Genomic DNA, 16,466 nt, shown 5'->3' on the forward strand with positions numbered 1-16,466 from the left:
ACAACCTGCCTACATCGTGTAGCAGGATTCCTGGAGAGTTTTTCAGCAGAGTACTGGAAAAAAGCAGTGACATTCAGGAACATTCTGTTTTCTCAGGTGCGTTCCATCTTAGAACCAAGGAGCTTCATGAGGCTCATGTAAAAAGAGCACAGGATCCAGGTATAGCTTGTTGTGGTGTTAAAAGGGATTGTGTCTTTACAAAAAATCTGTGCTATTTTCATGTTATCTTTGGCTATCCACCTGATCTTGCTCATATTTTTGAAGGTATAATCCCAGTAGAGATAGCACTTTGCTTGAAAGTTTTCATTTCCAAAAAGTTTTTCACCTTGGATGACTTGAATAATGCCTGAATTCTGAAATTTCCCTACAAGGGGACTGACAGGACAAACAAACCTCATGTTGTGCCACAAAATTTCACCAATAAAAGAACAGTTGGCGGGAATGCACTTGAAAACTGGAGTTTACTCCGATTCTTGCCGTTTTTGGTCGGATCAAGGGTACCTGAAAATGAGCCTGCATAGCTTTTACTTATGGATCTGAAGGACATCATGGAGCTTGCTCTAGCCCCTGTCTTAAGTGATGACTCACTGGCTTTCTTAGAAAGCAAAATCCTAGAGCACCGACAAAGATTTAAAGAGTTGTTCACTGACATCAAACTGCTGCCAAAACATCATTATCTGGAGCACTATCCCCAAATGATAAGGCCGTTTGGTCCACTTGTTGGACAGTGGACAATGCGTTTTGAGGCTAAGCATAGCTTTTTTAAGCAGGTTATCAAACATACAAGGTGCTTCAAGAATGTGCCCCTCACATTAGCCTCTAATCATCAGATGATGATTGCTTATCATTTGAGTTCCCCATCTCTAACCAAGGCTAACTTAGAGGTGTCAGCTGTGTCAAGTCTACCAGTAGACTTGCTCACAGAAGAGATTGCACAAGCCAGCAGGGATAAGTTCTCAGACACAACTCAGGTTCACCTGGCTGAGTGTGTGACAACAAAGGTCATAACCTATAAGACAGGGATGATCCTGGCTCACAGAGCAATAGATGGCCTACCAGAGTTTAGTGAAGTTATGAAAATCTGTATTGTACATGAGAGCGTATTTTTTATTGCCAAAGAGCTATGAGGTTGGTACAGTGAGCATTATTGGGCCTTTGAACTCAGCCAAGCTCCCACAAGAACATTCAGTCTTGTAGCCCTCAGTGAACTCCTTGATAATTATCCACTTGCTGATTACAAGATCGGCCTGGTCCGTATGGTGACTTTGAAAAGGCATATTGTAATAAAAGGTATGTTAAATAGTATTTGCTGTTGTCTAGTTTTTGTCAAGTTGTCTAAAATCTTAAATTATCATGCCCTACACTACACTTTAACAACTGAATATGAAATGTATGGCTGTCTGACTTCTGCTCTGTCTTTTTTGCGTGTGCAGACTAAATAGGTTGGAAGATGGGGACTCCTATGATCCTAAAGATTATCTTAACTGATGGCAGTGCTCAGAGACTGACACTCCCTAGTGGACCCCCTGCATCCGTGGAGGACCTAATTGGTGATGTGAAGAAACAGTGTGGACTTCAGGGCAATTTCACTCTTCAGTTTATGGATTCCTTATTTGGAAATGACTTCCTTAATCTAACCTCAGTTTCAGAGGTAGAGGACAAAGGCAAGCTGAAAGTTGTTGATATGTCCAGGCCAACCACTCTGCCACAGTATGATGAGAGGTCTACTGCTCGCACACCAGTCAGAGACTCCCCATGCTGTCCTTCCTTCTTAAGTGACTCTTCTTCCCTGTCAGGTGGATGTGTCGATAGAGATAATTTTTGATCGAACGAGTCTACAAGCTCGCGGTCCTCTTGGCCGGATGTGTTCCATGTGCCCAAGTTCACCTATGATGCTGAATTAAAACTCAGAAAGGCAGATTTAGCGTATTCTCAAAACGGCACAGTGCTCATGCCTGATCCCAAGTTGAAGTCAAGCATACTCGACGGTTTAGTTCAGGAAATTGTTCAGTTCAAAGTCTATGTCAATGACAAAGAAATGGAACAGGTGGCCCAGAGTCTTATCAAGACACATCCATGTTTAACTGAAAAGGGGTCCTCTCGTGGATATGGTGGATGGAAAACCAGTTTAAAATATAAACTGTCAAATTACCGCACACACCTGAGAAAACTTGGCTGTCCAGAAGTGACTGTTAATTCTTTAAAAAACAAACCTGAAGGAAGGTGCAGTGTAGCCTTTGGTATCAAAAAGGCAAAGAAAGCGGAGGTGAATTTTTGTCCTACATACCCATTAGGAGAAAGAATGGAGAGTATGGACGCCATGCAAAAAAGTCTTCCCATGGATGTAAAACAGAAAAACAACAGGGAGGTTGAGAAACTCAAAATGGAAAAGACATTTGCTCACAGAAGATGAAGTTGTTCGTGATGCACCAATGGTGGCGGACTTCATGATGAGGTGGCCTGCCTTGCTCAATGTCAGTGAGGTAAATGTTATCACATCCTTTTTTCTTGTTTTTTTAAATCTGGGAATGAAAGTACAAGGTGTGTACTGTGTGAGCCTTTGTGTGGTTTCGAGGTTGTGTGCTTGTCATCTACTGTGTGGATTTTTCTCTTCAGTTGGCCGATTAAACCTTGTTTTATTCCTTCTTAACTGTTATGTAGATCAATGCTGAATTCAAGAGAATTGCAACCATTCCACTCCAGTCCAAGTTCCTTTCTCAGCTCAACCTCTTCTCCGACAACCTGATGAGACTTTTCAAAAAGAGAGGTGGACAGCTAGGGGAAAAACTAAAAAATGTCACAGCACAAATGACTGATGTAAGTTTGAAATGCAAGGGTAAATTTATACTTATACTTTTTTCATATCTTCTGAGTTTCTTTTTTCTCTTTATGTTCTGTCATCTGTTCATTCTTTAAATCATATTTCATGTTTTTTTGGGGGTTTTTTTGGGGTATTTTTCAGTGTGACGATGTTGATGCTGGACGAGAAACTATCATTAAGGGTCTCTGTATCTACATGGGTGAGGATCCTGAATACCTGCTGCGGGAATGTGTGGTGAGTACACAAGTTGTTATGTTTGCCTTCCAATCTTTAATATTCTATGTGATCAGAATGTCTGAAATTGTTCATCAGAGAAGAGGTATTGATTGTAATTTTAATAACGTTTTGATTTGTCAATCAATTGGAAATCACATATTAAATGAATAAAATAGTGGCTTTGCTTTGTTGCTAGTTAAAATAATGCAAGAAATTGAAGACTGTTACTGTTGAACCTGAACTTAAGCTACCCTGCTAAACTCCGCTACATTTTTGCGGTTGTCCAAAAGGTATTCATGGAAATGTGTGATGGTAAACTTTCCAACAAAGCCCTTGCTCTGAAAAATCGACTACTCCAGTGAAGCCACCAGGCAAATCATCAATCTGTTAAACAATCTGTCTGCAACAGACCTAAATGCTGTATTGAACAGGATTTAGAAATAATTTTTTCTCTGAGAAAAAAAAGTTTATGCTTATGTTCTTTTTCCCACTTTTATTTACTTTGAAAATACAAATAGAATTGTATTGTAGAATTGTAACATAGAGTTTAGTTTGGAGTGGAATTTATGAGCAAATATTTCCAATTTGCCTCAAACCCTCTTGATGTTTTATCATTTTCCAGTGTGAAAAAAGCTGTGCATTTTATTTGTATTTGTGTGTATGAATACACTGCTGTTGATTTGGGGAAATAGTAGAGCACTGATTGAAGCAATTATAATATAATATAAATATAATCTAATTATTATATATATATATATATATATATATATATATATATATATATATATAATTATATAATATAATTATATCAATAATTAACTGAGAGGAAGAGGAAAGGTAAGTTGGTTGGCTATATTTGAATCATGTGGGACCGATGTACACATTAAAAACACACAAATTCAGAGAACTTTTTTTTTCAGTGTAGAAGGTAAACAATGGCAAATCACTTCACAAAATATTTATGCTGGTTCAGAGCGTCTAGCCACGGCCACAATCCTCTCCAAAGAACATATGGTATGGTATCGTAACCCGAAGCAGTTCCACGTTTCCCTCACATTCCATCCAAACGATCAAGCTAAAGATCTTTGCCCGATGGTCAAAAAAGCTACAACAGCCACCGATTGGATAGCTACTGAGATACCTGCTGTCTTGTTCTCACCCACCTGCAAAACCTATTGCATTAACCTGGCGAAGTCGGCGTACTTCAACACTATATGAAGGGCTTTCTTATAACTTTTAAGGCTGTCTTGCCAGATTATATGTGACTCCTCTAGTTTGGAAGAGCGCCATATTCTCTCTAATTTCTGAGTTTTTTGTTTCAGCTGTCTGGTTTCTGAATTGTACCAAGGTGCTTGTTTCCTTGGATTTATAGATTTCCTTTTTAATGGGGCAATTGAGTCGAAAAGTTGTTCCTAAGGTGCCTGTTGCACTATTGATAAAATGTTCAGTTTGGGAGGGACTAAGGTACACCCTGGATGGGTCGCCAGACCATTGCAAGGCCAACACATATAGACAAACAAACATTCGCTCTCACAGTTGTACCTACAGTCAATTTAGAGTATCCAATTCGCCTAGAAAATTCTCTTTGCCTTGAAAAAAAACTTTTTTAATATGCAAGGCCATGATTTCTGTGACAAGAATGATTTAAAAGTGACTAAGTGCACATCCTCATCTTAAACCATGACCAACATCAAATCTGGGAGTCATACCATAAGCCAGTGTAACAAGGTAATTGCATCCCTCTCATAATTTTTGATCACTCTTAAAAATTGGTTCCCATAACCATGACATTTAATCATTGTCAACACAAATTGGTGGCTTATCACATCAAATGTTGATCACATCAAATGTTTTATTAAAAGCAACAAATAAAATAAACTATCACCTACAATATAGTCATTGTGATCTATCCTATCCAATATTAATCATGCGTTATTACATAGATTTCTTCAAGACATAAAATGAGATTGTTCTTCATTAATGATATCATCCGGATATAACTAAATATATATAACTAACTCTCTTCTGACAGGTGAAAGATTCATCATAATAACGAACAAACCAAAGATTATATACAAGAACTGAACGAATATTATGAAAATAAAATGTATATTTCTCACTAGAAATGTCATCAGAATGCTTTTTTAAATCAAAACTATCTTGGAATAAGGCACTTTCCTCCGAAAATGACAGGAGCGGCTGGCATGTTTTTGTTTTGAGAGGCCCGCATAAAAGAGTCACATGACCTACCAGCGTTCCAATAGAAATGAATAGCGAAAAAAACATACACATTTCACAATTTTTAGGCCTTTATCGTAGAACTGATACGCTTTGCACTGTGGACAAACGTAGCCTTTTCACGTTTTGACATGAGACTGTGTTGTGACATCAACTTTCATAATTAACATCAATTCTTAAATCATGAAATTTGTACAGAAATCAAGAGGGGCTGACATAATGAAACGTCATGGAAAAGCTCTGAAAATAGACTGATAGAAATGTCTATCGGCATCAAAAATAAATGTCTGATACTTTATACGTGAAGGAATCTGAATTTAAACACTTTGCTGTAACATTTCGGTAGCATATGATGTAAGGGTTGCGTTTGATTCTCCTTGTTTTTCTCTTTTTCTCTTGTCTATTCCTCATGCTCCTCTCTCCCTTAGTCTCTTCTTCTCCCCCCCCACCCCTTTCTTCATCTCTTCCTGTCTGTTCCATTTTCAGAAGCTCACTCTGCTGCTGGAGAAATTATTGTTCTGTGTACAGTGGTCATCTTGACCAGGCATGTTTACATGGTTTGAAGTGGATGTATGTTTTTCTTTTTATGCCTCCGCCCATCAAATATGCTGAGCCGGAGACATACTGTTCTCCAGTTGTCCTGCTGTACGTAAGTCTTTGCATCCGTCTGTCCGTCAGATTTTTTTTTTGTTTGCGCGATAACTTTTAAAAAGGTGGATGGATTTGCACCAAGTCTTGTGTGCCAGCACTCTATGATAGGTACATGAAGTAATTACATTTTGGAGGCCAACACTTACAATATGCTTTGGCATAGAGTTCCACCTGTTTTCATTTCTTAATATATTGTCTTATAACATTTATATGTTAAAGGTGACAATTTTTCAAGATCACCGTGGACCAGCAAGTAGTCAGCTACCACGTTACCTTGTTGATTGTGGCCCTGAGCTATGCTTTTAGTCTGTTTTATGTGTTGAATGTAAAATATCCCAAAGAGCTGGCTCTCACTCTGGAATTTGTACAAATATAAAGCAACTATTAATGTTTATTTTTAGGGCTAAGCAGCTTTGCTGTGAAAGCACCTATTCACCTTATTCTGTCCCACCCACTTTCAAGATTTATGCTTTTGTGTTTACATTTCCGGTCGACTAGCTGTCATAATACAATGACACAGCAGCCCATCTCAAACACCAGAGTCATCATTTAAATCGCATGCACATCTTTAGGGCTTTAAAGGAATACGCCATCCCCAGGTCAATTTGAGTTTGTCCCTGCAGTGACTAGAGTTGAATAGGTGAGCAGAAGTGGTTTTCAAGGCAACCCAGTGATTGTCCAAATCTGGCAGCACTGACTTTCGCGCTTAGCTTAGCATAGTTGCTGTAATCTATGTTGCCAGGATTTGGATATTGCCAGGATTTGGATATTGCAAAACAGAATACAGTCCGTTTATATTACGGACACTTACGTTTATTCTAAAACGGATATTTCCGTAAATTTACAGTAAATTATCCGTTCATTCACATGTACTTCTGTTCATTATATTAACACCGCTTCCACCTTACTTTCTATTCTGTGGACATTAATTTTTAAATCTATACGGATTGCTGAGATCTGTCCTAACTACTCCATGTATACATTGTCTGATAGGGATTGCTGCATCTCCAAATATCAATGAGGTCCATGCTATTCCATTTATTTCCTAGTACATTAATTTCCCTGTTGTTATGAGACATATATCCATTTTTTATTACATCACTGTATTAAAATCACCTCCCCATAAAACTGGGGAACTCTGTTCCCAGCAGGAATATATTATAACTAAATTTTATGCAGGAATTCCAACATTTTTCACCTGCCTCGTGAAAGTATGTCTTTACCAGTCACCATCATGAATTGACCCCTTTTCTCAAGTAAAGAATACTCATCTTTCCTACAGCTTCAGTGATGTTACCTGTAAAAAGAAAGTTTAAAACAAACCACACCAAAATAATGAATATAAAATCAATTTTAGATTGGTGGTAACTTTAAGCACTTCTTGCACGAGATTAGAAATATGCCAAAAAGGGCACATATGACGATTAAAAACACGTTAAAACACCAAGACACAAACAAGCACTCTCATTCACTTTGGTTGCTGCATATGCATGTGCCCTTGTGGTGCTTGGAGCACCACATTGTCACACGATGAGGACAGAACATAGACCTCCAGTGAGAACAGTGGTAGATGCTCAAATTGATAGCAATGATTATGGACTGCAACAATGGTCACTACGATTCCCCTGAAACAGTGTTCGTGGATCCTGTGTCTTTCCACCCTTAGGCATGCATGAATAACCTTGAGGTAGCTTATGTGTGTGGCTGACTACAATGTTTGTCAAACTGTTGATAAGATCCTCCTCAATAGTTACTTTGAAATTGGATTTAGTTGGATTGCGGAAGAGCTAAGGGTCCAGTTTTGAGTATGTGTAACTATTCACAGCAGTGAATCCATGAGACCAGAGCACCTCAGACTACACGTTTTACCAAGACTCAGAGCTGAAAGATAAAAACTGGATTTTCTTCTGAGGTAAAGTGATGGACTGATGCAGTCCAGAGACATGATTCAAACAACTGCTCCACCAGTAGCAAAAGCCTGGCAAACCTTTTTTCGTGCAAGTCTCCACATTGCAAAAGCTGGCAAGCCAAACATTAAAATACAGACTGAGTCGGCCTTTAGCCAAAGACATAACACACATCCTGTACAGAGAGAAGGCTGCTAAACAGTTAATAGGTCATCGCAACATATTTTTGTGAGAAAACGTTCTCGGTATTTGCCAAGACCATATACAAAAGCAGTATGGTCACTGATCTTGACTGTGATCATAGCGAACAGATGAACCACAGTTTGTAGGGACATGCATCTTATGATGGTTGTGTAAATTCCTAAGACTCACTAACATGGTGGCCAGTGGTCAACTTGTAATATTATCAGTATTTAGCCCAAAAATGTGCATGTAAGTGTCAGTGTCAGTCAGTGTAAATGTAACTGGTTTTTGTAACCTATTGGAGACCTTTTCTGGTATAAACACTGACTTTATCAGGACCCCTAGTAGTTATGGGGGTCAAAGACCAATCCTAAACCAGCACATCTTAATTTCTGAGCCCCTGGTTAAGGTTAGAGTTAAGATGTTAATAATGTTAGGTTGAGGTGTGGTTGAGGAATCAGCTGGTTAGGGTTAAGACTGGCAGACCACATGAATGGATGTCAATGGACTGTCCTGATAAAGATAGCTGCACAAAGCTGTATGGGTATATAAGAATGAATTGATATTTGTTATTTGTTTTCACTGCTTTATATGAAAGGGAGGTCTGCCCATTGATGTACATATCGTTGTGTTGCAGAGATGGCCATTGTAGTGCTACACCCTTGCACACTGTAACTGATAATTGTCTTTAAAAAAAGTAACACAAGTAAATGGAATAAACCTGACTACACATGAGCTGTCTGTAGCTGAACAGGGTAAACTCTGCTACTGTATTTCTACCTTTGGTCATAATGGTTGTATTTGGAAAGTCTGTTTTTTTTTTGTGAGGTGGTATTTGGTTTAATCAAATTTGAGTACCTGCAGAGTGCCTGGTAGATACTTTATGCTGTGTTGATTAATAATGTTCACCTCAGCCGTTGTATGAGGTCCTCTCCCTCCTTGATGACATTGACAGTAGCCTGTAGGGTCGTCTGTTGCTGCTGACTGAAATGTTTGATCAGGTCCTGCACCGCTTCCACTGACTCTGCATAAACATCATCAAGCAGCTCCTTCAGTAGCTCCTCCAACCATGTCCACAGCTACCAGAGCATCATTGGGTAGTGTAGACCACCATCAAGAGGAGAGAAAAGCATTAAAGTAAACAGACATCAATGCTCAAAAGAGCCCACACATGCTGTCAGCTTAACCCAGTTGTTTTTCTCAATATAAAGCTGCAAAAATGACAGATAGAAGATGAAAAAACAAACCCAAGGTAGTTCATCAATGGTCATCTTTGATTAGCCATAGCCACAGATAAGCCATCTAGATGAATTGGCTCAGCACTCTAGGGCTATGGAACAGGATATAGACTGAAAGAGAGTGACCCTGGCACCTAAAATTTGTCTGACACCTTAAGCCTGGTTTATGCTTCTGCGTTGTGTCGACATGATGCCGTCACTGAGCATTTAAGCCTGATTTATGCTTCTGCGTTGCGTCAACGCCGTACCTATGCTGTCGACGCAGACCCCAACGCGGACCCTACGATGTAGCCTGACACACGCCTCCAAAAAATCCCAACTACACGTCGCGTCAACGCGGGGTGACGTGAACGTCAAGGACTGTGATTGGTCCGCTCAGAACCAAAGCTCCAAGAAAAAATGGACCAAGCCGAAGAAAAGATTATCGAGGAGGTGCGCAAGTACGACCACCTCTACAACTTCTCTTAGTGGCACTATAAAGACTGCGACCCCCCCTGAGCAGCTTAGCGGTGAATTGCAGAGCAACGCATTCCCTCGACGCAGAACTATAAATGCTCAGTGACGGCGTAGGTACGGCGTCGACGCGACACAGAAACATTAACCAGGCTTTATAGGGGACACCCTCTCTAATCAGATCGCTACTCTAGATTGCATCACCCTGACCGCGAGTACAACCACAAGGAACCTAGGAGTCATTTTTGATCAGGACTTTTTTTTCAGCTCCTACATAAAGCATTTAACTACAGTAGGACCACCTTCTTCCACCTGAGCAGTATCATTAGATTAGGAATATCCTTTCCCAGAGTGATGCTTAGAAACTGGTGCATGCATTTAACACTTCTAGGCTGGACTACTGTTACTCTCTCCTATCAGGTAGTCCGGAAAACTCTCTAAAGAGTCTCTAGCTAGTCCAGAACACTGCAGCAAGGGATTTGACAGGAGTTAGGAAGAGAGAACACATCTCTCCCACATTAGCTTCTCTCCACTGCCTTTCTTTAGAATTTAGAATCGACTTCAAAATACTTCTGCTGACTTATAAGGCTCTTAATGATAAAGATCCATCCTATCTGAAAGAGGTAATTATTCCTTACTGTCCTACCAGAGCACTCCGCTCCCAGAATGCAGGTCTATTAGTGACTCCCAGTGTCTCTAAAAATAGACTGGGAGGGAGAGCCTTCAGTTACCGGGTCCTTTACTGTGGAACCAGCTCTCTCCATGGGTCAGGGAGGCAGACACACTTATATCACAGGGTAATGGAAAAAAATTGGAATCATATCTGCCCTAAAAAGTCCATATCTGGTGTCCCTACCTATAACATCCTGTATACATCCTAATTCTGAGCCCTGCAGTCTTCTGCACCAAAGATCCCTGGGATGTGCTCAATACTAGAAATGATGAACAATGAAATTGATTTCTGGACAGACCACCATGTCTTTCACTCTATCATGGTTATCAGTCCAATGCGGAAAAGAATGGTTCATAAAAGCAAATGCTGGCCCAAACTCAACGTTGAATGTCAAAGTGACAACACCTCCAGACTAATCTCAGCATTAATCTGCCTGAGCAATATCTAGAGGACAGAAAGACAACAAGACATGCTTAAGTCTATCATATAGACTCCAGCAAAAGCATCTTTGGCTATGAACTCAGCAAACATCAAGACTGGTAAGATAAGAATAACAAACCTTTATCAACTTACAAAATGACATGAATACAATGCTAAAAGAACAGCTCTTGTCAACACAAAGGCAGCTGTCCAATCTCAATTTAGGCAACTGAAAAATCTAAACTGGACAAAGGAGTCTCTGGAGATCCAGCAGCTTGCCATCTCAAGTTTCTTTGATGCAACAAGAGTGTATTTTGAATATATATACTATATATTATTTCTGAAAAATCCCCACATCATCTGGGAAGCCAAACACACCAGCATCAACACCAGTGCCCTGGAGGAGGCTAACTAACACTTTCACTGTCACTGCCACCATCGCCCAGTCCCAGTTCAAGACCCCCTCTTTTGACTGGCCATCTAATCCCTGTGCCTGACTTGAGCCCTCAAAAACAAATTCTATACTTCCACCTTCTCACAGGAGAAAGTGCCTCAGGAGATCAAATAAAAAGTTTAAGGACAACATAAAAGCAAACATCAAAAAATGCTACATAGATCCAAATACATGGGAGGATATAGTAGCTAAGAGGGTAACCTGGAGAAAACTTGCTGGGAATGATTTGACAAATTATCTTCTATTATTCCTATATGAAATTCTCATGTGAAAAATAGCAATAAACTGATATTCATGAGGCAAATAGGGCTAATTAGTGTTGAGAGGAAAGGAGAAGAGTACACACCTCTTTGACATGTGTGTGAAAGGCAACGGATATGTCCAACAAGACTTTCCGCTGCCCCACGCGTCGCACAAAGTCCTGGATGCGATCCTCCAGCTGGTGGGCAGCCTGGTAGATTTCTTCTGGGTCGCACTCCCCAGTCTGGGCTAACTGTTCTGCTGCTTCTAGCAACTTGTCAGCATTTGTGTAGGTGTTCTGCAAAATATCAAGATTTAGTCCAAAACCTACTGTAGTTTTAGGACAGACACTGCATGGTCAGTGTTGAAACATGTGGCTAATTTGTTGTAGGAGTTGTAACAGAACATTAAATGCAACTCTGCAATGTAGTGTTATGTAGTCATCCCAGTAATGAGTACATCATATCTGGATCATTACTGCATAATGCATTACCAAACAAGCTGCGGTTGGTCAGCAGTTTCTGTCTCTAACATGGAACACATCGCCTTTGTTCTATTGGCCATACTGCTAACTCATGGTCATATCTGAGCCGACAGCCTGTCACAACAGCTGAAGTCAAATGACACCTCTCTCTCTACAAGTGAGTCTTAACTGTGAGAAATTTGCACAGATTAATTTTGAAGGAACAGCATCCAAATGGAAACTCCAACACTGGACTGCCAAACCAATGGTGGGACTACTCAGTGAAAAAACATTTGTGTATGTATCTCATATGACTATTCTTTGGCTGGTAATATCTGCATCAGTGTAACAACAACAAAGCAGATCCTTTTGATGTATTAAAAAACCTCAGCCCCTGCCCTTAAATATGACTGTGCTACATATTTTGATCTGATGCAGAGTTTATGATTAAAGGAATAATTAATAGAATGCAACTTTCACATATCCATAGATACTGTGTTTGGTTATGTATTTGATTAGGGAAAGAAAATACTTTTCATCAGAGCTGAACTGGAATCAAAAAATGGCCCTGGCATTTTTGGTCATGGCGGCCCACCATGATTACTTATACGATATGCAGAGACACACAACATACCAGAGGATATGTGTTCACATTGTGTTGTTTAAAGCATTAAAATACATTTTTCACATCTTGAGAGTGTCACAATTCCCATCTTGAAGTGAAAGATGTCAAAGAAACACAGCTAGGGGTGTCTTTTCAGTGTTTAATAAAATCTGCTCATGATACTGTACATTTTCACAATTATGCCACCAGGAGAACGTGTTTCAATATAACAATCTTAGTCAATGTTGGGGCAATGGCAAACATGTCTGTGAGTTACGCACATTTTTCTGCACCTACTCACAGACTTTTTTGCCTTTTTCTCTGTGCTTTTCGGCACCCCCCTTGCACTTATGTGGTGGCCTATCCATCATCAGTAAGCTCAGAGAAAAATCTGACAATCTGAGCTGACCTATCTTTGGTCAAGGGGCAGGTAAAGGGCAGGCCGAGGAGGGCTGAGAGATATCATTAGATTAAGTCAATGTCCATCAAGAAAAACAACCAATGGGCTGTCGAGGTCGATAGAGACTAGGAAAAAAACAAAAACAATATTAAAACTGTTACTGTCAGGAACCGTCACCTTATCATGGTGGAGGAGTTTGAGTGCTCTAGTGACCCTAGGAGCTATGCTGTCTGGGGCATTTTGTCCCAGGTAGGGTAACCCAAGGCAGACTAGTCCTAGGCGAAGGGCCAGACAAAGAACGGTTCAACAGACCCCTCATGGAGAAATGAAAAAGTGTCTTGTGTATCCAGCCCGGAAGTGCACCCAGGCACCGGGGCCTGCCCTGGAGCCAGGCCTGGGGTAGGGGCTCAATGGTGAGGGGTTTTTGGTCACCCCTAGACTCTGCCTGTATGTTGGGGTTCACCCCGGTGGACCAAAGTGTTGCTTCCCTGCACCTCTGGGTCGAGGAACGGGCCCTGACGGTGGTCTGTGCTTATGTTTTGAACAGGAGGAGTTTGGTGAGGTCATGGAGAACGACTATCAGTCAGCTCCAAAAAGTTTCGGCAAACTGTATGTCACCTCAGGGGGGGAAGGCGGCAACTTGCCCACACTGGGGACGGGAGGCTGCTGACGTCAACTGGGGAGATAATTGGGCAGTGGAAGGAATACTTTGAGGAACTCCTCAATCCCACCAACACATACTCCATGGAGGAGATAGAGTTTGGGGAGTGCGTGGGGGGGGGGGGGGGGTCGTCCAATCTCGGGAGCAGAAGCCGCCATGGCAGTTAAGCAACTCTGGGGTGGCAGAGCTCCAGGGGTGGGTATCTCAAGGCTCTGGATGTTGTGGGTCTGTCTTGGTTGGCACATGTCTGCAACATTGCGTGGAAATCGGGGGCGGTGCCTTTGGAGTGGCAGACCGGGATGGTGGTCCCCATCTTTAAGAACAAGGACCAGAGTGTGTATTCCAACTATCGGGGGATCACACTCCTCAGCTTCCCTGGTAAGGTCTATGCCAGTGTACTGGAGAGGAGGGTCAGGTCGATAGTCGAACCTCAGATTGAGGAAGAGCAGTGTGGTTGTTGTCCAGGCCGTGGAACCATGGATCAGCTCTTCACCCTAGCCAAGGGTGCTGGAGGGGGCATGGGAGTTCCTTCACCTCATGCTTACGGTCCGCTAAGAAAGCCTTCTATCAGAACACGATCTGTGCCACTTCTGATTCCAGGAAACTGTTTATGGTATTTAACTTCTTGCTTTCTCCTCCAGTTGCTCAGCCTTCCACTGCACTTACTTCAGACATGTTTGCCTCCTTTTTTACTGAAAAGGTTGCTGCAGTCAGCAACCAGTTCTCTGAGCCTGACCAGTCTAGTCAGCACCAACCTGCCACTGCTGTTTCACTCTTCTGCTTTGCTCCTCTGAGCGAGGATGAGGTCTCCAGACTTCTCCTGAGCTCAAAACCTACAACTTGTCCTCTCGATCCAATACCCACCAGCATCCTGCAGACCATTTTGCCCACTATCAAACCTGCAGTCACACACATTGTCAATTCCTCCCAGGAAACTGGCATTTTTCCTGCTACTTTTAAGCAGGCCCGTGTCAGTGTGTCTGGCTGATATCTCCACATGGATGAAGGAATGCCACCTTCAACTGAATCTGTCTAAGACTGAACTTATGGTCTTTCCAGCTTGTCCATCTGTTCAGCCTCAGATCAGTGTCCAACTTGACTCGAGCCTACTTGTGCCCACAAACTCAGCCAGAAACCTGGGTGTCACGATTGATGACCAGCTGACCTTTAAGGTTCATGTGGCCTCAGTTTCTCGGTCTTGCCGTTATGCCCTTTACAACATCAGGAAGATCAGACCCTTCCTGACCCAACAGACCACACAGCTTCTGGTTCAGGCTCTTGTCATCTCACGCATTGACTACTGCAACTCTCTTCTGGCAGGCCTCCCTGCATGCTCATTCAAGCCTCTGCAGATGATCCAGAATGCAGCAGCACGTCTGGTCTTCAACCAGCCCAAAAGGGCACATGTCACCCCGCTGCTGGTTTCTCTTCACTGGCTTCCAGTGGCAGCCAGGATCAAATTCAAGGCACTTCTCTTGGCTTACAAAACAATCACAAGAACGGCTCCAGCCTACCTGGAATCCCTGATCCACGTCTACTCTCCTTCTCGCCCACTACGCTCTGCATGCGAAAGACGCCTGGTGCTTCCAGCCCAGCGCTGCTCTAAATCTCTAGCCAGACTCTTCTCTTCCGTTGTTCCCAAATAGTAGAACGAACTACCGAACTCTGTGCATTCTGCTGAGTACCTTTCTACTTTTAAGAGACAATTGAAGACTCAATTGTTCAGGGAGCACCTAGGCACTTAACCTTACTCTTCTCCTCTTTGTCCTGTGGGGTAGAATAAGTCAGAGGATCCAAGACCCAGCACTTAGTGATTATGTAGCACTAACTGTGTTGTGCGATGTTATATGCTTGTCCAAAAAAAAAAGGAGGGGGGGGAGGCGACACTTCTTCTGCCTCTAGATGGCAATACCTGTGACAAAATCACAACTGAAGCACTTTTGCGCTTACTAAGGGTTTTTCCTTAAGTCTGAATTCTTGCTTGTGTTGTACGTTGCTTTGGACAAAAGCGTCTGCTGAATGAAATTGTAGAATTGTCGAGTTTGCCCAACCAGTCCAAATGTGTTTCGTGGATCTAGAGAAGGCTTACGACTGTGTTCCCAGGAGCACCCTGTGGGGGGTACTTTGAGAGAATGGGGTGTATGACCCCTTACAAAGGGCCATTCGGTCTTTCAACCAGAGGAGCGAGAGTCTGGTCTGCGTCCACCAAGGTTGCCCTTTGTCACCGGTTCAGATGGCCTTTTCATGCCTGCTTTCCATGATGAATGACTTGAATAAAGCTCACCTCTTCAAAGTCCTCGTGTCTCTTCTGCAGAGCTCTGGCTCTGTGCAAAGACTTGCCAACACCTCTGTGTTTACTGAGAAAGGCCTCACCATGGTTCTCTATCCAGTCCAGCACCTTGAACAACACACACACACACACACACACACACACACACACACACACACACACACACACACAAATACATATAAATTCATGTTAGCATCCCACCATGAATTCATTTGATTCATCTAAGCCAGTGATCATCAACTGGCGGCCCCCGGGCCGAATCCGGCCCGCCGAGCCGTCCAATCCGGCCCGCGACAGGATTCCAAAATTGTGAGGATCAAAGAGAAAATATCATGGGGCAACAGGGTAGCCGACTGGAAACTGCACTGTGCTATCACTGCGGAGACCAGCTAGGCCTGACGTCTGCACAGACGCAATAGGTGGCGTCTGCGGGAGGGGAGTCGGATGGGGATTAGCTCCTGGTCGCGGCTCCTGTTGGTGGTCGAGGTAGTTTGCGCTAACGAAATGCGACAGGCGGACACCGCATGCCTGTGCATGACGAAGATGACCGTACC

At 42.3% G+C, this 16,466-nt stretch overlaps 1 protein-coding gene across 1 annotated transcript in view; it reads right to left on the reverse strand.

Annotated features, from left to right (window-relative positions):
* triob (trio Rho guanine nucleotide exchange factor b) overlaps positions 1-16,466 on the reverse strand; it is a 114,587-nt gene that overhangs the window by 86,395 nt on the left and 11,726 nt on the right. Inside the window, 3 exon segments of the mRNA XM_086218971.1 lie at positions 8,926-9,095; positions 11,601-11,792; positions 15,892-16,020. Of these exon segments, the coding sequence (XP_086075097.1) occupies positions 8,926-9,095; positions 11,601-11,792; positions 15,892-16,020 (491 nt within the window).

Source organism: Aulostomus chinensis, chromosome 11 (assembly GCF_037954235.1).
Source record: "Aulostomus chinensis isolate RoL2024-O1b breed Wild chromosome 11, RoL_Achi_v1.0, whole genome shotgun sequence".
Lineage (NCBI taxonomy): Eukaryota > Metazoa > Chordata > Actinopteri > Syngnathiformes > Aulostomidae > Aulostomus > Aulostomus chinensis.